At 43.8% G+C, this 24,704-nt stretch overlaps 3 protein-coding genes across 5 annotated transcripts in view; 1 reads left to right on the forward strand and 2 right to left on the reverse strand.

Moving 5' to 3' along the window:
- Positions 1 to 24,704, reverse strand: part of LDLRAP1 (low density lipoprotein receptor adaptor protein 1) — a 632,547-nt gene that overhangs the window by 247,723 nt on the left and 360,120 nt on the right. The window lies entirely within an intron of this gene.
- LOC309396679 (uncharacterized protein) lies at positions 74 to 18,645 on the forward strand. The gene is made up of 4 exons (XM_081962012.1): positions 74 to 279; positions 1,087 to 1,306; positions 10,256 to 10,409; positions 18,318 to 18,645. The coding sequence occupies exons 1-4, from the start codon at positions 256 to 258 to the stop codon at positions 18,424 to 18,426; spliced, it is 507 nt and encodes a 168-aa protein (XP_081818138.1). The 5' UTR covers positions 74 to 255; the 3' UTR covers positions 18,427 to 18,645.
- LOC309396636 (mannosyl-oligosaccharide 1,2-alpha-mannosidase IA-like) overlaps positions 19,857 to 24,704 on the reverse strand; it is a 190,616-nt gene continuing 185,768 nt past the window's right edge. For both annotated transcript variants that reach the window (XM_081961931.1, XM_081961930.1), the window contains exons 11-12: positions 22,644 to 22,759; positions 19,857 to 20,726 (exon numbers count right to left, since the gene is read on the reverse strand). In XM_081961931.1, coding sequence (XP_081818057.1) covers positions 20,603 to 20,726; positions 22,644 to 22,759 — 240 coding nt within the window. In that variant the 3' untranslated portion in view covers positions 19,857 to 20,602. The remainder of the gene's footprint in view (positions 20,727 to 22,643; positions 22,760 to 24,704) is intronic.

Below are 24,704 nucleotides of genomic sequence, written 5' to 3' on the forward strand. Positions count from 1 at the left end.
CCCAGGGCCTCTCCTGGCTCGCTGCCCCGTCCCCCTCGGTCCTGTTTCCTAGGTCCAGGTAGTCCTCGACCACAGTTGAGCCCAAAATGCCTGTTGTTAAGCGAATCGTGTATTAAGCGGGTTTTGCCCCCCTTTACGGCCTTTCTCGCCACGGTTGTTAAGTGAATCATGATTCCATGAGTCACCTGGTTGTTAAGTGAATCTGGCTTCCCCATTGACTCTGCTTGTCAGAAAGTTGCAAAAGGAAACCTTCGCATGACCCAGGACATTGCAACCGTGGTAAATATGAGTTAGATGTCGTGTCTGAATTTTGATCCTGTGTCCACGGGGGATGGTGTGTGAAAAAGGGTCATAAATCACTTTTTTCAGTGCTGTTGTAAGTTCAAACGGTCAGTAAAGGAACTTTTGTAAGGGGACTAATCTCCTTCCATAAATTTCCCCACAACAATCATGTGGGGTAGGATGGGTTGAGGTCAGGGGTGGGTTCCTCCCAGTTCTAGCCTCTTCTATAGAAGAGGTTCCACAAATCTACAGTGCCGTTTAGAACCAGATCCAGCAGCTCCCTCCCCCCGCCCGTCCCACATCATCAAGATGAAGAGCCAGAGGAGGAATTCTGGGAGTTGAAGTCCACAAGTCTTAAAGCTGTCAAGTTTGAACACCCCTGGGTTTTTTTTCTAAAGGGTTAAGGGTACAAGGGTCTTGTAACTTGACAGCTTTAAGACTTGCACACTTCAATGCCAGAGTTCCTGAGCCAACATTTTGGTTGCTAATCAAGAGCGTTGTTAAGTGAGTTTCAACACATTTTACAAGTTGGCCATGCCCACCCAGTCACATGGCTGGCAAGCCGCTCCCACTCAGTCACATGACTGGCAACCACTCCCACCGGTCACATGGCCGGCGAGCCACTCCCACAAAGCAGGCCACACCTACAAGAAGAGGTTGTAAAAAGTTTTGAATCCCACCACTGATTTGCATGCATAGTTTTTGACACTACCAGTGTACATTTTATTTATAAAATGCTTCATTTTTGTTAATGCCACACAAATAACTCGCTTTCTCTCTTTTTCCAAATACTGTGAAATTTAGGCCATAGAAAAGCACCTTGTCAAAAAATCGCCCGGTGGGCTAACCTACATTGCCGAATGGCGAGGAGGCATCTTGGACCATAAAATGGGGCACTTGGCTTGCTTTGCTGGTTGCATGATCGCCCTTGGAGCCGAACACGCCCCGGAAGAACAGAAACCGCACTATGTGGATCTAGCTGGGGAAATCACACACACTTGTCACGAATCTTACATTCGCTCAGGTAAAAATCTAAAAATCCAAGCCCATTTTTGAAACAAGGTTCTGACTCTGTAAACCGCTTAGAGAGGGCTGTAAAGCACTGTGTAGCAGTATATGTCTAAGAACTGTTATTGCTATTTTAAAAAAAACTAACAGAAAAATGGTCTGTGAAAAAAGATATAAACAACATAGTTTTGCAACAATACAGTGTATCAAGCAGCAGGAGCATTAATGTATCAAAATCAAGTATCAATGGAGGTAAGATATAATTGTGTAATGGTAACAACATTAAAAATAAATAAATGAAATTTCATTCAGAAATAAGAAAACAAAATAACCAGAAAAAGAATCTAAGAACCAAATAGCAAAGAAAAAAAAAATCTTTAAAGGATCTTGACACACAGTTTAGGACATACCAGTCCATTATTCATTACCCATTATCAAATTACCTGTAATAATTAGTTTTCTAACCATCTATATCAATGCAGTTATTTCTTAACCTTATGCTCCATGTTCATTAACGCACAACTAGCACAAAAGATGGTAAGAGATGGGTATGATCCCTATACTAAAGCTTTCAGCTACTCACTTATTACAGCTACCGTAGTAGAATAGAATGAATGAGCTGGAGGGGACCTTGGAGGTCTTCTAATCCAGCCCCCTGCTCAAGCAGGGGAACCTATTCTATTTCAGTTAAGCGACTGTCTAGATCAGTGGTTCCCAATGGGCCCATGCCCCAAAGGGGGGCAATTTGATTTTTAATGGGGGCAATTTGAACCTTGTTTAAACCAAGGAAATGGCCTTTTAGGCTTCCTCGGCATGAGTAGTTCACTTTTTGAGTAAAGTAAGAATTATATGTGGGGTGTGCATGTCAGAGATGTTTAGGTGGGGCACGGCCCAAAAAAGATTGGGAACCATTGATCTACACTCTTGTTAAAAACATCCAGTAATGGAGTGCCCACAATTTTTGGAGGCAGTAGTAGTTGTTATTATTTGCACTATTTGTATGGCTGCCCATTTTAGCCAAGCAACTGGGTGGCTCACTACAAGAGAAAACCAAACACAGTATAGAAACAGATAAAAACCATTCATGATCAATTTAAACCAAACGATCATGATCAGCACCAGGAGCTACCTATGCACCAGCTCAATACAACCATTGTGTCTTATGCTCCTCACCATCTGCAGACCCCCTCCCCCATGCACGGCAGCAGGATTAGGGTTTTGGGCAGTGATGGTGAACCTTTTTTCGCTTCGGGTGCCAAAAGCATGAGCACGCGTGCTATCACACATGATCGCGTGCCCACCCCCATAATTTAATGCCCCCTGTGGCATGCCCCCTGCGCATACATGCACTAACCCCCCTGCTGCCCCACACATGTGTGCACCGCTTCCTTGGAGCCTGGAGAGGGCAAAAACAGCCTCCCCTGCCCTCCTGGAGGCTCCAAAACCCAACATTCCCAAACTTCTGGTTTGCCCATTGTGTGTTTTTTTGCCCTCCGGAGGCTCTAGGAGGCGCTGGAGCTGATAGGGCAATGCGTGCCCTCAGAAATAGCTCCACATGCCACTTGTGGCACGCATGCCATAGGTTTGCCATCAGGGTTCAGTGCCTTCCTACAGCCCCTGAGGGCTGTGGCCAATCAAAACTCCATGTTTCTGTTGGTCAGTATGTTGCTGGCATTAGCTTTATAGAATCCAGCATTGGGATGACTGGAAGACGTGTTCAGCTACTAAATGTCCTTTTATTTGTATTTTGATGCCACCAGAACTCATCTCTGCACTAAGACGGTACCAATGTTTTTTTTTAATTATTTTATTGAAGAAAAACTACAGGAACTTGCAGTTTCTCTGACAGTTTTATGTTCTAGTGCAGCTGTTCCTACTTTCTGTTCTGAATGTTTTATCATTTTGAAGTCTCCTAATCTACTTGGCACTTTCCAGTCTAACTTTTTTTTAAAAGGTCATGGAGGACTCTTTGGAGTACGGTATGCCACAAACCCTCCAAATCTCTGGAAAGATTATTGTTAGATATTAACATAGATCGAGATAAGTCTTCCCTCTGGTCCGCTCCTACAGCGGGAAACAGGTATTCCTCTGATTGGTCAATGGGCGTGCCTCATCCCTATAAAAGGGGAACCCTCCGACCACAGAGTAAGCTGGATCACTATTACTACTAATAAAATGAGCTGTTGAGTTACTTGTGTCCGCAGTCTGTCTCTCGTTGCCCAGATCCAACATTGGCGACGAAGGTGGGATTGAGAGACAGATAGGACAAAGAACGCTACTTCGAGAATCTCCGGATTGATCCAGCCCAGGAATTCGGCAGAAATTCCGGCAGCCATCTCAGATCACCGCAGCGCGGCAAATTCAAACTGAGAAAATGGCGATGCATGCTCCCCCCGCTCCTTTCGACCCAGCAACCGACGAATGGGAAGCCTTCATGATTCGTTTCGAGTGTTTCCTCGAAGCAAATGAGTACACGGGGATCACCGATGCAAGAAAGAAAAATATCTTCCTCGGCTACTGCGGAAAGGAAGTCTTCAATACGGCCAGAGACCTCACCGCGCCTACTCCAATACAAGCAGTACCATGGGCGACGCTGAAACAAGCCTTGGAAACACATTACGCGCCAAAACCGTCCCGCCATGTCAGCCGCAAAGAATTCAACATGAGGACACAAAAGGCGGGAGAATCCATTAACCAATTTGTTGCAGCTCTACGAAGAATAGCAGCCCACTGTGAATACAGGGATTTGGAAGAGCATATCTTAGAGCAATTCATCTGTGGGGTAAGAGACATTTCGTTGCAAAAGAAACTGTTAGCCAACCCGAATCTAACCCTACAGTCAGCATTGAACAAAGCAAGAGCGTCGGAATCAGCGGAGAAATCAGCAGTGACCATACAAAGAAGGGTCAACGAAACCCAGCCAGCACCGAGACAAACCAGAGTCCACTACGAAGACGCAAGCCCCGACTACGTGGATCCCGAGTTCGAGGACAGTCACCTAATGCAGAGCAGTCACTGGAGACCTGGGGGGAAACCCGGATCCCGTTTGCCGCCCTGCGCAAGCTGCGGAGGGAATCACCCCAGGTCTACTTGCAGGTTCAGGAACGTTGTTTGTTCGCAATGCAACAAACTTGGGCACATCGCACGAGTGTGCCGGAGCGGAGTCCCTGCCTCACGGCAGCCACCCATGTACCGCCAACAGAAGCCCAACCCAGGGGCTTGGCGAAATCAAAAAGGGCGCCCAGAGAGAAATCCACAAGTGTTTACTCAGAGAGAAACTCCCCAAAGAGCTGAACGAGCGTATTCCCAGAGAGATTACTCACAAGAAAGTGAGCGAGCGTATCCCCAGAGAGAATTCACACAGAGAGCCGAAAGAGCGTTCTACCAAGACGCTCAACGAGAGTATTTTCAGGATATAGACGATGAGATAGAGTTGACCCAGAGAGAGGAGTTGCGAACGTATCTCACCACGATACATCAGGTCCGCCCTAAGCGGCCCAAAAGGCTGAAAGTCACAGTCCTCTTGGAGGGCTCACCCTGCGAGCTGGAGGTTGACACAGGATCAACCCTGACGATCATTTCATGGGCATCCATGAAACAGGCCATTCCCAGCCTCAGAAAGAGCCAACTGCACGCTCCTGACGTCCTGCTACGAGACTACCAGGGGAACCAAGTCCCCATCGTGGGCCAAGGCACATTCCACATCCAGTTTAAGGACATCGAAGCCCAGCTGCCCGTGACCATCTCCAGCGCGCCATTGCAGAACCTCCTGGGGCTTGATTGGTTTGAAGCCCTGGGATTAGAAGTCACCGGAATAAACGCCGTGAGAAACAGCAGCGCTGAAAAGATCTTTAAGGAGTTCGAGGATGTGTTCAGCTCCGGTCTTGGTAAGTATGTGGGCAAACCAATATCGTTCAATTTAGATCCAAATGTGGCGCCAATCCGACTTAAACCGAGACGAGTGCCTTTTGCACTCCGCCCAAAAATAGATAAAGAGATAGATAAGTTAGTGGAACAAGGAATCCTTGAGCCGGTAGATCACGCGCGTTGGGAGACACCTATCGTGACCCCAGTTAAGTCAGACGGATCAGTCCGCTTGTGCGCAGACTATAAATGCACAATTAATGTCGCGCTACAACAGAGCGCATATCCGGTGCCCGTAGTACAGCACCTATTGCACTCATTGGGGCCAGGAAAGGTTTTCGCTAAGTTAGATATGGCACAAGCTTACCAGCAACTGCCAGTAGATAGCGCCACAGCGGAGGCCCAGACTATAGTGACGCACAGAGGAGCGTTTAAATGCAACCGGCTACAATTCGGCGTAAGTATTGCTCCAGGATTGTTCCAGAGCGTCATGGAACGGCTGTTGCAAGGGATACCGGGAGTCGTCCCATATTTTGACGATATCTTGGTGTCCGCTGCAAACGAGGAGCAACTAAACGAAAGAGTCAGATCTGTTTTGGCCAGAATCAGAGAGAAGGGCCTCCGCCTTAAAAAAGAAAAATGCCAAATTAACGTGCCTAGCGTAGAATTCCTGGGTTATAGAATTGATGGTCAGGGAATTCACCCCACTGAAAAGAAAATTAAGGCAATCCAGGATGCCCCCACACCACGAAATCAAACCGAGTTGCAGGCCTTCCTCGGACTACTTAATTTCTACAGCGTTTTTCTGAGACAGAAGGCGACCGTTGCTGAGCCACTACACCGTCTACTCCAGAGGAACGCACCATGGAGATGGGGACGAGCCGAAGCTGCAGCATTCGCCGGGGTAAAGCGCCTGCTCACCACTGACTCACTACTTGTGCAATACAGTCAAACCCTCCCGCTGGTATTGACCTGCGACGCATCGCCCTTCGGGGTTGGAGCAGTCCTCAGCCACAGGATGCCCGACGGGAAAGAAGCACCCATTGCTTTCTACTCCAGAACTCTTTCATCGGCCGAAAGGAACTACAGCCAAATGGACAGAGAAGCATTGGCTGCCGTTGCAGGTGTGAAACGTTTCCATGAATACCTCTACGGCCGCGATTTTGAACTCATTACTGATCACAAACCGCTGTTAGGACTTTTGGCGGGAAATCGCCCCACTCCGGTCTCCTTTTCTCCACGTATGACCAGGTGGACTGTTTTCCTGGCTGCGTACTCTTACAAGTTAATTCATCGACCGGGCTCCACTCTAGGGCACGCAGATGCGCTCAGCCGTTGCCCATTACCAAACATTTTGCCAGACCCCACTCCAGAAGCACCGGTATTGCTCATTGACTGTTTGGATTCGGGACCCGTTTCTTCTTACGATGTTGCAAGGGTCTCCTCGAAGGACAATTTAATAAAACAAGTGCAAACTTGGGTATGGAGGGGGTGGCCAAAGGGGAATGTGGGCCCGGAATTCAAAATGTTTTGGTCTAAACGGGACGAACTCTCCGTGTTACAGGGATGTTTGTTGTGGGGGGATCGAGTTGTTATTCCTTTTGCTCTACGGAAAAAGGTATTGAATGCTTTACATATGGGTCATCCGGGAATCGTGAGAATGAAAGCGTTAGCGAGAAGTTATGTGTGGTGGCCCAATATGGACAAAGAAATAGAGGAGTGGGTGGCCACTTGCGACCCATGCCAGGAGTCGAGACCAGCACCCCCGGAAGCGCCCGCCACAGAATGGGAGAAATCCAAGGCACCCTGGTCACGCATTCATATTGATTTTGCAGGGCCATTCCAGGGTCAAACCTTCCTCGTAGTTGTAGATGCTTATTCTAAATGGTTAGATGTAGTCCTAATGACATCAACCACGGCAGAGGCAGTTATAAAGGTTCTTAGGCGGCTTTTCGCCACCCATGGTCTACCAGATCTGTTAGTATCGGACAACGGGCCCCAATTCACGGCCATGCAGTTTGAAACATTTTTAGCAGGGTTGGGAATCAGACACGCCCTTATCGCGCCTTTCCATCCAGCGTCCAATGGTCAGGCAGAAAGAATGGTGCGGTTCGCGAAAGAGGCCCTCGCCAGGATGGGCCCGGGGGATTGGCAAACACGCATTGACCATTACCTCCTCATTCAACACATTACCCCGAGCGCAACGACGGGTAGAAGCCCCGCTGAACTACTAATGGGTCGCCGCCTACGGTCTCACCTGGACAGGCTCCACCCGAATTATTCTACCTCGGCTCCCCCAGACTCTACAAGTAAGGTCAGATCTTTTAGAGAAGGAGACACTGTTTATGCTCAAAATTACACAGGGGGGACATTGTGGATACCGGCGAGGGTCATTGGCATCATGGGCCCTCGATCGTATTTGTTAGAGCTTGAAGATGGGCGGAATTGGAGAAGGCACATCGATCAGCTTCGAGGTCGCCTAGCACACTCCAACTTAAGGGATGAGGGCGAAAGTTTCCTGTCCACAGAAAGACAACCGCAGGGAAGCTTCATCCCAGGAAACGGCGACACCGGCGAGCTAAGCGGGGGACAGGACATCACGCACGCAGCTGAGCAACCCCCCGTCATCACAGCCGCTGAGCAACCCCCCGTCATCACAGCCGAACAAGATACCAGGGAAAAGAGCATCGAAAACGCAAGACCTCCAGAAACAGGAAAAACACCCGATCCTGCAACTACTTCAAACCAACAGGAAACCAGTCCTGCAAGTACTTCAACACAACCTGAACTCCGACGTTCCTCCCGAGCAAGACAAACACCCACCTACCTAAAGGACTATGTCACCTACCGAAACGTCCCATCTAGGAGGGGAGGGGTGTTAGATATTAACATAGATCGAGATAAGTCTTCCCTCTGGTCCGCTCCTACAGCGGGAAACAGGTATTCCTCTGATTGGTCAATGGGCGTGCCTCATCCCTATAAAAGGGGAACCCTCCGACCACAGAGTAAGCTGGATCACTATTACTACTAATAAAATGAGCTGTTGAGTTACTTGTGTCCGCAGTCTGTCTCTCGTTGCCCAGATCCAACAATTATTGTACCACAAAAGACAAGACAATCATTAAAATATAGCTGCGTCATGGCTAGATAAAGAGGTGCAGGTTCACACCCCTACCTAGGACAATGTCACATAAATTAATTTCTCCTTTGAAACAAATTTCAGAAACAAATTCTCTTTTGTGAAACTCTACAAAAGGGAAAAGAATGCATATATTTCTGCGCTACGAAAAGTGTGTCTCCTAACAGTGTGACAACTTTTTGCTTTGTTGCTGGTGGCACAGAGAATTGTCTGTTGAAATCCACGGAGGTCAGCCGGGGGCAGAAGCTACTTTTGATTTGTGAGGATTTCTGGGGATGCGTCTGAGCTTTCAAGTTCTGTAAGAAGAAAGAGCCAAGACAGAACAGATTTTTGCAGCATCCGCTTGTGCGGTAGTCGATGTAACATTAATGCTGTTCCTGTGGCCATTGTTATTTCTCAATTCATATTCTTTTGTTCGATATTTCTAGTGACGTGCATGGATCTTCAAGGGAAAGAAAAAGACTTAAGTGAGGCTCCCAGAAACCATTAAGTGTTATCAAAGGAGAAATTCTAAAAGACATTTCTGAAATAGAATCGTGTTAACGCTGTTTAATTTTACTTAATGAAACCTAGCTTTAGTTCCAGTCTCTAGCGCTAGCCCATAGCATCAGGTTTAAAGCTCCTCTGGAGAACACTGGGCAGTCCTGGCCAGGATAAATCTTTTAAGCTTAGCCTGCCTCCTTCTGGTCAGAGTAAAACACAACGTGTGGAACTGGCACTTGGAAAAAAAAGAGAGAAAATGGTTCAGCTGCTAAAAAGCCGTATGTTAGAAAAGACTGACGTGTTGCTCGCTGTTTATTTAAGAGGCCAATTCAGACCTCAGAATAAGGAAACTCTTAACAAGTAGCTCATGTCTTCACGAATGTGTTGTACATTCTAAATAAATCTATTTTGGCTGGAATCCTCTGTCAACTATTTGGATCGTGAACAAATAACAATTCTGAGGCTGAGATTAAAGTCCTAAAACGGTTGCACTAGTATCAGCCTCACAGTACAATCCATATAATGTTATTTTATTTATTTATTTAGTTAGTTAGTTTGCCAAACATGTAGGAGATAACAGGTACTAAGTATAAACATGGACATGAATTAAAGAAATGAGTGCAAATAAATGGGGACAGTAGGACAGGGATGGTAGGCATGCTGGTGCGCTTATGCATGCCCCATTTTATGGACCCATTAGGAATAAGGTGAGGTCCACGGTAGACAGTTTAAGGTTGAAGCTACGGGGGTTTGAGGATGTAACGACGGAGTCACGTAGAGCATTCCAGGCGTTGACCACTCTGTTGCTGAAGTTGTATTTTCTGCAATCAAGTTTGGAATGGTTTACTTTGAGTTTGTATCTATTGTTTGCCATGTATTGTTGAGGTTGAAGCTGAAGTAGCCGTTGACAGGTAGGACATTGTAGCAGACAATTTTGTGTACTATGCTTAGGTCAGACCTTAGTTGGCATAGTTCTAGGTTTTCCAAGCCCAAAATTTCAAGCCTGGTGGCATAAGGGATTCTATTGTGAGCAGAGGAGTGGAATACTCTTCTCGTGAAATATCTCTGGACTCGCTCGATTGTATTAATGTCCGATATACAGTGTGGATTCCAGGCAGACGAGCTGTATTCGAGAATTGGTCTGGCAAAGGTTTTGTATGCCCTAGTTAGCAATACAATGTTAAATGTTACCGGAGAAGAAGCTTCGCAAAATTAGGTTAACAACTCTGAATGCCTTTTTGGCAATGCTGTTATAGCGAGCTCTGGGGCTTAGATCATTTGAGATGAATACTCCTAGGCCTTTAACTGAGTGAGGGTTGTCTATGAGGACGTATCCGCCCAGCTTGTATTTGGTGTTCTGATGTTAGTTTATTTGATGTGGCTCTTTTGGTTTCATTCCTACAAGAGGGGATGGAGGTTAAAAGAAAAAGCAAGTTCTTTTCTGCCATTATATATTTGTTTGCTTTTTCTTCATTCTAGGAAGAATGAAGTATCCATTGCAACAGCTGGAACAGCTGGGACAATGGCTTTTACAACACAGCCAGCTCTGCTGGTGCAGAGATGAGTCTACCAAGCGGAAAGATTTACATGTCTGGGAACAGAGAGGTGCTGCTGGCATGTTGCATCTCACCAGGTACTTCATAAATTCAACCAAGTAATTCAGTGAATCAATTAAAACAAATTGTAACTTCGTGTGACATTAAACCCAGATCGCCATCTTTCCCTATCTTCCTCAAAGGAAGGAAGAATAAAATTAGCAAGAATAAATATTATATTTTTCTGAAAAGAAAAGGTAGAAATGCAGTAAGTATATGTAGCATAATACAGGTAGTACTCATTCAGCAAACCACAATTTGGACCGGCAATTCAGTCATTAATTAAAGTGGTCACTGAGATTATGCTTACGATCTCACTTCAGCTTTGCTTTGCAGATCTGCGAAGGTCATACGTCGCAAAGTTCCTTTTCCATCATTGTTGTAACTTGAAACAGTTGCTAAATGAGGCAGTCGCCAAATGAGAACTACCTGCATGTGGTTACAGTCTTACGTTATTTACCTCTGCTGTTTTCACCAGAAATACATTTTATGCTCTGTATTTCCCTCTTATTAGACAGACTGATCTAATTTTTATGCGGCACTTCCCGCCAGCCTTTGCCCAAAGCCTCGCACCAGGCCGAAGCAGATCCCAAGTCTTAAGTTCTGCCCCCCTCTGACCCACACAAAAAGACCCCGAAGGGGGAGGCTCTCTGCAGCAACACAAACATTCATTGCATGTATCCATCACAGAGGGCATTTTTTGAGGACCCTTGATTTAGTGCAATATAAAAAATGCAAATCATTTTTCTGCGGACCACCAACATTTTCTCGCAGACCACCAGTGGTCCACGGACCGCCAGTTGGTGACTGCTGGTACAAAGGACTCACAAGTGCTCCGATCTCATATCAAACCATTCTATTGCTTTTTGCCATCACATTGTTTTTATATCCTTCTCTCTTTGATGAATGCAGGTCTTAGAACTTTTTGCATGAAAGCCACATCCTTCTTTAGCTAGCTATTGTTTGGCCAAGTTGTAAATATTAAGTTATTTTAATCTTCTTCCATAAATCACTGTCTACCAGATCCTTACTAAGCCTACACAGTCATACAGCACTTATGAAATTCCCATATTGATAAAAGAAGAACAGCTATATTTTTCTGATGATGGATGGTGGAATTAAGAACCCCAAACACATGGAATATGTTTCATTTTTGACTTCAGATTACTATTTTTTTTGCTCTTTCTCTTTTATGGATCTTTTGCTGTCAAGACCTGGATGTGTGAGAAAGATTAAAATGATGAAACCACCAAAAGTGCTGCCTTCTCTTATTATTTTTAGTGTCACTGTGGTACTATAGGGCTTATAGATGACACTGAGGCTGCTGTCCACCTTGATGAATGAATGTAGCTTGATGTACGTAGCCATCAAATGATGGATATGCATCCAGCCACAGGGCAGAAACACAACAGGAGTTTAAAACAGGAGTTCTGTGCTTGAAAAGGTGTAGCAATGATCTGTATGCTTCATTTTTTTTCTATTTAAACAAGAGGTCACCAATTAAACACCCCACCCCACAAAGAAAATATGAGAGCAGCCTAGCCAGTATCCTTTTTCCGACAGTGGCTCAATAGCCTCCTTTGATTCTGGTGGAAATAGCATTCCTGCTTGTTATTTTTCATGTGTGGTCAGGATCTAAGGAGAAAGAGCATTTTAAGCATTTCCCTTTGCAATTTTATGTTTTTACATCCACATGATTTTGGCTGTGGAGTCCTTAATAACAGTTTTGCAAGTGACTGAATCTTCCCATTTCCATCCTGGTTCTTCTATCCTTACTAGAACAAATACTAAATTGCTTAGTTTTCTCAGTTCGTGTTGCTGGGGCCCAAAGAGTAGCAGGGAGGATGGGGAAGGAAAGGAAATCCCAGCACAGGAAATCTAAATACCACGGGATGCTATAAACTGTTTTTGAACCAATGTATGATATCCAGAAGGGATGCAGTGGTTAAGACGCTGGGCTTGTCAATCAGAAAACTCAGCAGTTTGAATCCCTAGCACCGCATAACAGAGTGAGCCCCCATTACTTGTCCCAGCTTCTGCCAACCTAGCAGTTCGAAACCATGTAAAAATCCAAGTAGAAAAATAGGAACCACCTTTGGTGGGAAGATAACAGCGTTCCGTGCACCTTCGGCGTTTAGTCATGCCAGCCACATGACCATGGAGACGTCTTCAGACAGCGCTGGCTCTTCAGCTTTGAAACAGAGATTAGCACCGCCCCCTAGAGTCAGGAACGATTAGCACATATGTGCGAGGGGAACCTTTACCTTATGATATCCAGTGCACTTCAGTTTTCTTTCAGTCAGAGCAAAATCTGTGGTATGCCTTTAAAAAAATTCAAGCAGATTCATTCAGACTCTGAGTTTCCTTCCATTAACTTTCTTCCAAAATCAGATAAATATCCAGTCAATTATTTCCATTTTTGGTGTCCCGTTTTTCTTTCTTGCAGTGTCTACTCCACTTTGCCAGCCATCAGATTCCTGCCAAGAGCTTCCCAAACCTCCTCTTGCCCTAGAATATATGCTTTTAAAAAAAATTGCTACTAATGCTACCTTTGTCTTTTTCTCAAGAACAGTTGTTAGAACAAGTGTGTCAATCTGCATGCCATGCAGTTGCTATGTAATCTCATCATTATTTTCCTTCTGTAAGAGGTTATACAATAAATTGTGATATACTTGTAATATTTATGCCCTCAGTTTGACATATTTTCTCCTCATTGAAGCACAGCGATATGATTTGCTGTGTTGCACTTTGCATCTCTAGAAAAAAAATCCTTTCTTTTCCATATTGGTTAGATCACAAACTTTTTTTGGGTGTGTGTGTGTCACATGTGTTTGAAATAACTACACTTTGTAAGTTTGTATGTTCTGCTCTTCCAACTGAATTGGCAGCTGCATTTCAAAAAGTCAAGAGGTAAGAATCAACTAGTGGTGGGATTCAAATAATTTAACAACTGGTTCTCTGGCCTAATGACCAGCTGGGTAGGCGGGGCTTGGCAGTCATGTGACTGGGTGGGCATGGCCAATTCAACGCCAATTAGGTCGATGGGCGCTTCACCTTAGCTGTTACAATGTAATAAGGGTTAACCGGAAAGGCAATTTCTATAAACAGGGCTATAAAGATTAGGCTAGAAACAACACCAGAATGTTTCCTTCCTGCCTTCCTTTCAGGATTATCCCTGTAAAGTGGAAAAAAACCCAAAATGAGATTTCTTCCAACAACCGGTTTTCTGAACTGCTTAGAAAGTTAACAACCGGTTCTCCCAAATAGGTACGAACTGGCTGAATCCCACCACTGGATTCAACTGAAATCTCAAAAGGTGCTTTTTCTTCTTCAAAAGGCAATTGGGCTATTTTTTTCCTTGAGGAAGAAGAAGAAAACATTTCACTTCTCATTCAAGAACTTCGTCAGTTCTGATGGTGAAGGGATGGAAAGACAGGTTCTGATAGGATGGTGGAAGGGGTATGGAAGGATTGTATTTCTTTGCTGTCACTTGGTTGTTAGCACTCTCTGAGGGGTGTTGAGGCCACAGGGGGATTTATCTGTACACTCAGGGCCATCTGAATTAGGGTGCAACTGGTTGTGAAATCTTATTGGAACTGCTGCAAAAGCCAAGTTGTAAATTTGGAGATAGGTGGTGCCTTATTCCTCCCCCCCCTTGTTGAGTCCACCTATGTTAGAATGTTCAATTCTAACATAGGTGGACTCTATTAACCCTCTTTCAAACCAATCATCTTCTCTTTTTGAAATTTGCTGCCTTCAAAAAAGTGATCTTTGTCTTTGAAATGCAGATGGGCTGCTAAATCTGATGGATTTGATCTCCTATGTTGTGCCACGTGCTTGTTAAGTGATTGCTTTGTTTCACCAATCAGTTGGAATTTCACCACTCACAAATTTGCCATGTTAGAAAATAGAGAATAATCATATACTTTCAACTCTCCTTAATATGGTAGAACATAGGTCAGTTGCTATTTCTTCGGGTTTTTTTCCCCATCCATCTTTTCTCATTTCTTCCTTTCTCTTTACTGTAATGAAGATTCCTACTGTAGCCTGCTACAACGTTTAGTAGAAGATAGGGATGGAGAGCATGTAAAGATTTCTTTGGATTTCAAAGAATATCCAAGCAAATTGACCTGATCTGCATAGATCAGATGTAGTTTACGTGTAGGATGGAATGCATTTTATGATCATCTTCTTGGTTCAGAAGAATAAACCAAAACGATTTTAAAATAAAAGTTCAAATCTTCTCCAAGTCCTATATGGCTCCCGATGAGTACATAAATAAGACCATGCAGTTTTCTTGGCAATAATATGTGATTTGCCACAGCCTTCCTCCAAGATGATAATGATGTTGAATTCTATTGATTTATTCGTCTAACCTACTGCCCTGGGATTTTCTGGAGCTTTCCTAACCAGGTAATCTCTAACCCTTTCATTCTCTCCTCCTCTCTCCCTTTCTTTTTCTATTATTGTTGGTGTATATTTCAAAACTCAGTTTATGTTTCCTTGGGATGGTATTTCCATCAACCCAAATATAATTTAGTATCATTTCTTATTCCCTTACCTTCGCTAGTCTACCCTGGTTATTTCCCCCTTTATATCTCGCTCTTGAATATATACTTACCGGTATATATTTAATATTTTCTTTTCTGTTTTCCCCTTCTTCCCTGCCTTTTTCCATTTAATAGTCCGTCATCTTAGTACTTTATCTTCTCCCTACTTTCTTTTCTAGCTTGCTTTCTCTAGCCAGTCATAAAATCCTTCCCCACGTCTTGAAATACTCTGATTCCTCTTTATCCCTTATTTTCATTGTCAACCTATTCTCTGCACAATCTAATACCTTTTTTATTATTTCTTCGTCTGTTGGTAGCTTATTTAATTTCCAATTTTGGGCAAATACAATTCTTGCTGCTGTAGTTATATGTATAATCAAATAGGTATCCTCTTTCTTGAATTTCTCTGGGATAATACCTAGTAAAAGTATCTCAGGTCTAAATTCTATTTCTTGTTGTAACATTTTCTTTAACCATACTCTTATTTTAGACCAATATTTCCTTGCTTCTGCACATGTCCACCACATGTGGTAGTATGAACCTATTGCTTGTTGACATTTCCAACATTTCACTGACTTGTCTTTAAACATCTTAGCTAGTTTTCCTGGTGACATGTGCCATCTGTAAAACATTTTGTAGTTTTCTTTGTAAGCTGTTGACATGATTAATTTATAATTCCTTTCCCATAGATGTTGCCACTTTTCTAGTTCAATTGTATGGCCAAAATTCTTTGCCCATGTTAACATTGTATCTTTTAACACTTCCTTCTTATAGCATAGTTCTTAATAGGTAGCTATATAGTTCCTTGATTATTCTTTCTTCCGTTCCCATAAGTATCTTATCCAACTCCGAACTTCCTAAGTTAAAACCAGACTCCCTTTTATCTTTTTCATATCTTGATTGTATTAGCAATTGTGAAAACCAACTTACATCAATCCCTTGTTTTTCTAATTCTTGTTTTTGTTTTAGTTCCCCCCTTTCTGTTAAGATATCTTTGTATCTAATAATATTTCTCATACTAATAATATTTGGATGTGTCAATTGAAAGCCACATTGTTATTTCTAAATAATGTTTCCCTTTCACTCTTTCCCATATTGTTCATAATCCATTTCTTACGTAATGTCTTTGAAAATTTCTCATTTTTTCCTTTCTCTTTACTGTAATGAAGATTCCTACTGTAGCCTGCTACAACATTTAGTAGAAGATAGGGATGGAGAGCATGTAAAGATTTCTTTGGATTTCAAAGAATATCCAAGCAAACTGACCTGATCTGCATAGATCAGATGTAGTTTACGTGTAGGATCGAATGCATTTTACCTCTCAGATTTCATTCCACTGAATTTTATAGTCATCATCTTGGTTCAGAAAAATAAACCAAAATGATTTTAAAATAAAAATTCAAATCTTCTCCAAGTCCTATATGGCTCCAGATGAGTACATAAATAAGACCATGGAGTTTTCTTGGCAATAATATCGTGTGATTTGCCACAGCCTTCTTCCAAGATGATAATGATGTTGAATTCTATTGATTTATTCATCTAACCTACTGCCCTGGGATTTTCTGGAGCTTTCCTAACCAAGTAATCTTTAACCCTGTTTAGCTTTTTCAAGATTAGCTAAGGTCCTTGGAAGTTGTATGCAATTTCTAGCTGCCAAATGTAATAATGGCTCAACTTTGAGTCTGTCTTTCTTAGATTAAACGAAGTAAAAAAATTACCTCTGGCTACTTTCAAGTTCAAAGCTGCTATGCGTTGAAAACTGCTCTGTTCCTTCAGATTTTTAAAGCCTTTTGCTTTAGCTTCTGGAAAGAGTACTGTATATTTGATATCCCTCCTTAGCAGATACTTGCATTGGTCAGAGCAGGGAGAAGAGAAAAATACAGGTAGTCCCCAAGTTATAATCATTTGCTTAAAGTCTGTTTGAAGTTATAATGGTGCTGTGACTTATGACCATCAGAGCATCTCTGTGGCCACAGCATCAGAATTTGGGCACTTGGTAACCAGCATGTATTTTCAATAGTGTCCTGGAGTTATGTGGTTGCCACTGGCGACTTTCCCAGAGGGCTTCTGACGATCAAACTCAATGGGAAAAACCGGGTTTGCATCCTGTGGAAAAACAGTCATAAAATTGGGCATGACTCACTTAATGACTGCATCACTAGCAATATTAAGGTCTGGTCTGAATCGTGGTGAGGATTATCTATATGCCCTCAATCATGTCTGGCTCTGGTTTAACCCCTACTGGTCTCAGATCCATTTAGGCAGTAAAATATTATACAGCGATAGGGAAGATATACTTCTTTCAACAGAAAAAAACCCCCCAGATTTCTTCCATCTTGAAGAACGGCTTTGAAGACTGTACTCCAAATGCAAGAAATATGAGAGGCAAGGTCTTTCAGACTCATTCTGTCATGTCTGAATGAAGGAGAGATGACAAATGCTGCTGCTTAGCTGTACTTCAAAATTCAATGGGAATTCTAAAAGGAGCTGGAATGATACCCTTTGATTCATGTCAAAAGGCTCTTTGATTCTGTAAGTGGTCTATTTAAAAAAAAATATTTTGGCAAATGCTTATTTTACTGCTAGGAATACCTTGCAAAATGATGACAGGTTCCCAAGGGTAGTTATTTAGGAGTAACTATCCACCTAGGCAGAGATCGCCTGTCTTCTGATCCCAAAGATGAAATATCTAAGGCAGGGGTGTCCAAACTTGGGAACTTTAAGACTTGTGGACTTCAAGTCCACAAATCTTAAAGTTCCCAAGTTTGGACACCCCTGATGTAAGGGAACCATTGGACAGCCTGGCCCTTCCCCCACGCCCTTGGCTTCAAGAGCTGCAAATTCAATACGAAACATCTCTTCGGCATCTTGCTCTGTTAAGCGCCTTTTCTTTCCTTCTTTAAACCTAGAAAGAAAGCCACCAAGATCTTGGGACAAAGAGAAATGCATCAGTTGATTTGAGTACCTGAACAATTGTCTGTGGCGGAGAGAAAGAGTAGAAAGAGCTTGCAGAAGTGCAGTTAAATCTGTGGCAAAGAGAACCTTAAGGAGATACAATGAATACACACAAACAACTTCAACCAAGGGAACTAACAGATCCTCCCCAACCTGGGGCTTGCTAGAGGTTTTGATTTTAACTACCATCTTCATCAACTGGTATCCACATTTATAAAGATAAAGGTTCCCCTTGCACATATGTGGTAGTCGTTCTCGACTCTAGGGGGCAGTGCTTATCTCTGTTTCTAAGCCGAAGAGCCAGCGCTGTCCAAAGACGTCTCCGTGGTCATGTGGCCGGCATGACTAATTGCCAAAAGTGCACGGAATGTTGTTACCTTCCCACCAAAGGTGGTTCCTATTTTTCTATTTGCATTTTTTTACATGCTTTCGAACTGCTAGGTTGGCAGAAGCTGGGACAAGTAACGGGAGCTCACTCTGTAATGCGGCACTAGGGATTCGAACTGCTGAACTGCCTTCTGATGCACAATCTCAGCGTCATAGCCACTGAGCCACCGCGTCCCACTTGGTATCCACATTAGGACTTTATTCAAGGTGAGCAAGAAAAAACACCATCTCCGCACCACTCAAGCTTTTAGTCTCTCATTCTTGTCATTTTAAATTGTTTTTACATTAATAAACTATTGTTATATTTTTACTGCATTGTAAGCTGCCAAGAGTCATTTCGGATAGTGAGATGGGTAACATATAAATTTATTAAACAAATACATGATTGGTAGTCTACGGATAGTCCCCGACTTAACAATCATTTGCTTAGTGACCGGTCCAAGTTACAGTGGCCCTAAAAAGTGACACAGTGACCATTTTTCAACCGGTTCTGTGCCCTGTTGCTGGGTGGCCACCACCATGGTGGGCATGCCCTACTCAGCCTCCTGCACCATGGCGTGTGTGTGTGTTTTTCACCATCCCCAGGCTCTGGAGGTTTTCCTCGAGTCTCCGGGAGGGTGAAAATGGCCTCCCTTGGGCTCCGGAGGCCGGAAACGAGCTTGTTTCAGGGCTTCTGGGAGGCCCCTTTTTCACCCTCCCAGAGCCTCCTGCACTTATCTGGCATACAAAATGGGCTGCGTGGAGACTCCTGGGAGGGGAGGGCAGGGGCAGGGTGGGGCTAGTCCTTCCAACTACCGGCTTGGTGAACCAGATGTAAAATTAGCAACCGGTCCAAACCGGCTGAATCCCACCCCTGATTCCCATGATCAAAATTAGGAATGTATCTACGATGGTTGCATTGTCCCGGGGGGTCATGTAACCCCGTTGCGACCTTCTGACAAGCAAAGCCAATGGGGACACCAGATTCATTGAACAACTGTAATACTAAAACAACTGCAGTGATTCGCTTAACAACTGTCGTGAGAAAGGTCGTAAAACAGGTCAAAACCCGCTTAATGACTGTTTCATTTAGCAAAAGGAATTTTGGGCTCCATTGTGGACGTAAGTCGAGGACTACCTGTACTCAAAAACATGAGGGTACTATGTTGGGAGAGATTTAACTTCCAGGAATCAGGATCAGAGGCACAAATTGTTGTGTCAACTGCCCAGAGGTCACTTAACTGCTTAACTCGAGTGCCGTTCTTGTGCAGACAGAGAGGCAGAACCTGTTCAGCAGGCACTACTTCCACCAATGTGTACAACTGCCTGCTTCGGCACCCTTCCTTTGGCCATTAAATTCTCGGCTTCCAAGAGGCAGAAGCAGCTGAGGCACTCTGTCCTTTAGCCCCTCCACCATCCTAGTCTTTTGGTATTGAAGCATATGCTGTTCTAAGACCCCGTGGGAGCCTGCTCTCCCCATCTGCTGCAGCAGCCAAAAACCAGGGGAATCTGCCAAGTTCCCAGTTGCCTCCAGTCGCCTCTTGGCTGCCTCTTTTCTAACCTTCCGCAGCATCCAGCCACACGTCTCTCTCTCTCTCTCTCTCTCTCTCTCTCTTTTTAGCCGACATGAATTTTTATTTCATTTTTCACATCTGAGCATTACAGAAATGAAATCATTACAAATGCCTCGTAAGGTTTTGCTCCAGAGGAAGAGGGGAAAAAAAAAACACAGAATCCAAGGAAAGTGATCAAGCAAAACCCAGGAAAACCCAAAAAAGAAAGAAAAGAAAAAGTTGGCAAGAGAGTGAAAAGATGGGTGAGGAAAGGGGCAAAGAAAGAAGTGCGTGGGGATTTAGAAAGGCTCCTTAACCAGGACCTCTTGAGATGTGTACTGCTTAAAAAAAAAAGTATAGGTCAGAAAGCTGGGGGGCGGTTGGGGAATCAATGGTATAGATATAAAAAAAGAGGGAGCAAGTTTGGGGCAAGAAGAGTGGCACAAACCGACATCTAGTTTATGGCAAACTCCTGATCCTTTGGCCACGCAAAAGCGAAAGTCAGTGGATTCTGTAGAAATTCTTCATAGAAAGGAACGTCCGCGATTTTGTCTGTCTTATGGCCCGTAATCAACATCCAATTATCAGGTTATAGGTTTCCTCACAGAGGAAAAAAAAACCCATGAAGGTGCTTGTTTCACAGTTTTTTTTATACTCCCCAATATAATACTGTCCGGAATTGGACGAATGCCCCCAAAATACCTTTCCGGGAATATGTGCATTCCTTTACTGGAAAGGAGGGAAAAAAAGAAGAAGCAAGCAACCCCTCGGGATCCCTTCACAGAACCCAGAAGGGCGAAGTTGCTCCTACTGCATGCTTGTCTTCAGGGCAAAGTCTGTGTGATTCACGGGCAACGGGTGAGCTTCAGTGTTGAACACCCAGTCCTTGAGGGAGAGCACATCATCTTCAGAGAACAGAAGATAGAGATACCTAGAACCAGGAGAAGAAGAAAGAAAGCTTGCTGGGTGAAATGGTCAGATATAATTTGTTTATGGCCTACTAGCTGGAAACCCATGCTTCGCTACGAAATTACGTGATTGGGTTGGATATTGATACATTGACACTTAAAGCTTGAAAATTAATGTAGAATGCGTAACTCCTTAGCATCGGAGTGTGTTAGTATAAGGCAACTGGCGGTTGGAACAGAGTTCTTTTCAGGTGGGGAGGGGGAGTAGAATGTCTAAACTCCCAGCCCACAGGCGGGATGAGTCGTGCGCTGGCCACGCCCACTCCCGGTTTAGCGAAGGGATAGCATCAGAGTGTGTTAATATAAGGCAATTGGTGGTTAGAACAGAGTTCTTTTCTAGTGGGGAGGGGGAGTACAACATCTAACTCCTAAGCATCAGAGTGTGTTAATATAAGGCAATCGGTAGTTGGAACAGAGTTATTTTCTAGTGGGGAGGGGAAGTACAACATCTAACTCCTAAGCATCAGAGTGTGTTAATATAAAATTGTATAAGAAATACTAATGTTTGGATGGTCATTTCAAAAAATCCTTTCTTAGCAAGCACTTAGATGCCAAGAGGAGCTTGCGTGCCAAATTTCAAGTTTGTAGGATTTACAGTTCTGGAGATTTCATGATGAGTGAGTGGTATTTGGCTTTTATATGTATAGATGTTAGGCTTGCTACCTTGGTTGGTTTGGGATTAGACTAGGAAGGGGGAACGATGGCCATTTTATGACTTGTGGACTTGAAGTCCATAAGTCATCAAATGGCCATCGTTCCCCACCCTTGGATTAGACATGCAACAGAGCCTGGACCAGCAGTGTGCCAAATCTTCAAGGTGAACTGTTTAGTATTCAAACAGTCGAAACAGGCCTGTTTCAAACTGGCTGTATTTCAACCTCTGAACCCTTTCAAAATGGCTGAAATAGCCCACTTCAAATGGAGAACCATTGCCTGGCATCCAAAACTGTCCTTTGCTGACACCAGAAGCGAAATGACAAGGCTTTAAGGAATTGGTTGTAGATAGGAGATGGGGCATTGGAAGAATGGATCATTTGTTGTACAGGTAGTCTTCAACTTAGCACCATTTGTTGAACAACTTTTCAAAGTTATGATGGCACTGGAAAAAAGTGATTCGTGGTTGCACTTGCGACCATCACAGTGTCCCAGGGGGAACACGATTAAAATTCGAGGGCTTGGCAACTAGTGTGTATTCATGATTGTTCCAGCACCCTGGGGTCACGCAATTACCAACTGTGACCTCCTCATCCGGCTTCCAACAAACAAAATCACATGGGGGAAATTGGATTTGCTTATTTATGTGTTTCACTTAACAACCATGACAAAGAAGGCTGTAAAACTGGGTGTGGCTCACTTAACAACCACCATGCTTAACAAGGGAAAATCCAGTCCCAGTTGTGGTCATAAGTCAAGAACTGCCTTTATTTTAAAAGATAATCTGATAAGTTCCTAAAATTGTTGTGGTGAAGGGGGAAGTAATTTCTTTATATATTTCTTTTTTTCTTTGCTACATTCTTTTTTTTCTTTTCTTCTTTTCTGTACCATCTATTTCCCTTTTTAAGTTGCTATTCGTTGTTGTTTTTTTAATTGCGGCAATTGTAAATTCTACTTACATTTCTATATAAAAAAAGAGAGAATTCTGAAGTCAGGCTAACTGTTTGAGTTGTTTTTCCAGCAAGGCCAGTGGCATTTTGGCCATTTGTCAGAACTTGGTCAGGGGAATGCAACACTACCGCCACAATAAAGTGCATTTCCTTCTAAAGATGTTTCTAACTCTGGTGTTCGGGGACCGTGAATTCCCCCACGACTTGCTTCATGAAAAACATCCTCCTTCCCAAACTTCTTTTGACGGTCAAAGATTGAAAAGGCCCGGGACTTACTTTAACGTCTCTGCCAGAAAAAAGCTCTGCTGCATGTTGTCATGGCTTGGGGTGGTTGTGTACACATCGCGGATCCCAGAGAAACCAGCTTCGACTCGGCAAAATTTCTCCAGTGCCTGATTTGGAAAGCAAGGAAGAGAAGAAAGTCAGCTCGGTTCCAAGAATGGCAAAGCAGTGCTCCTTCATCATCATGGGTGGAGGGAGGCAGTGGTAGTGACCCTACTAGGTGCTGGCTACTGAGGTGGAGGCTTCTGAGGGGTTATCCAGCAGCTGGAATTAATGGTGGCTCTGCTTGGCCTCATGAACCCTCTGTTCTGACTGAGGCTTCCCAAGAGCATGAAGCCAACTCCTTGTCCCGACAAAAAAAACCTTTTATTAATTGACTGCGAATTCTGCTCATTCACATCCAGCAAAGCCTTTCGAGGGAGGATTGACAGTCACAGACCTTATCTGGCTCTGAGAGCTGACAGGCCGATATCTGCAAAACTTGGCAAGGAGTCTCGGAGAATCACGGACCAATTAAGCGAACTAGTTGTCTTCTGCAAACTCCACTCCCCTTTCGCTCCTCTTTTATTTCCTCTGGGAGGTGCCATTCATCATCTGGCCTTACTCCCAAGCTGACTCCTGTTCTTTAGTTGTTCTCTTCGTCTGGCAACTCTGCGCATGCGCACACTGGGAACAGGCTCCAGCTGTTTGTTTGCCTCACTAATGTCTGACTCTGAAGGCAGCTGATAACTGGCATACGGCCCTGGCCCCCTCTCTACCTCCAACACAGAGCCCTCCTCAGACCCTTCCCTAGACTCCAGGACTGGCCCATGTTCCTCCCCAACCTCCTCACTGTCTGAATCTGCTGCCAGCTCTGCTGGTGGGCCACAACACCCTCAGATGTTGACGGAGATTCTCACTCATCAAGGTCGCGGTTGTCCCAAAGGTGTTTTTTTTCAAAAGGCACCTGAACTTTCCTCCCTCTTAATGTTAAGGTCTTAAAACATTAAGATTGAACAATCCTCTCTCAATAGAGGGGGGGGGGGGAGATATGACATCACCTATCTCCTGTTTACAACACAGTCCTTTTAACAGTTCCGAGAAGGTTCCACATCCATTTGCACTATTCAGGTGACTCTGAGGGCACAGATAAAACTTCAAGGTAGCATCAATGACTCTCTAAAAGGATGCAAATGACCAGCTGTCTGCAAGGAGTATAAATCCTTCCATTCCTCACCATCCAGTCAGAATTGAAGAAGCTTCTTGGATGAAAAACAAAACGCCTTCAAGGAGAAAGTCCAGTTGCCTTTTGCAAAAACACCTTTGGGAGCCCTCAGATGGCTGGGCTTCCAGCTGCCCTTTTCTATCCTCCTGCACTGGTCCAGATGGCCTGCATAGTCTTCCTCCTCTTCACATCTTCCCATGACTGTTACATGAGGCCAACTGGGTGGCCCAGTGTTGCCCAGGGACTGGAGCACATTCTCCTGGCCTGCTGCCCTACCCTAGCTTCACTTCCAAGTTAATTTGCTTCCAAAAGAGAAAGGAGAGCCAGCCTTCCTTCCATAAATTTCCCTACAGCAATCCTTATTGTAGGATAGAACAGACTGAAGTTAAGATCAGGCCAAGTCACCCTTTGATGGCTAAAGGAATCTTTAAAAAAATATTTTTATTGTTTTTGCATTTAAAATAGTGCAGCGCAGTGAAGCTGTTACGGCCATAAAAATACAGTATATACACATAATCTTATCCATTCACTGTCAGTCTATTTAATATATTATCTATCCTATCCAATCACATTATTTACAATTTGTTCCAGTCTTGTCACCTTGTCTTATACCAATAATAAAATCTGTTCCAAACTTCATAATATTCCGACTCCCCTTTATTTTTTAATTCTAGGGTGAGCCTCTCTGCTTCTGCACAAGCCAAGATTTTTCTAATTATGTCTAATTCTGATGGGATACCGTTTCCCCCCCAATACTGCACATAGGTTATTCGTGCCGCAGTCAATACATGGATAGCTAAATAAAGCACATCCTTCTTATACCCCTCTGGTATTATGCCTAGGAGGAAAAT

The sequence above is a fragment of the Natrix helvetica genome, assembly GCF_964273705.1.
Source record: "Natrix helvetica genome assembly, chromosome: 9".
Lineage (NCBI taxonomy): Eukaryota > Metazoa > Chordata > Lepidosauria > Squamata > Natricidae > Natrix > Natrix helvetica.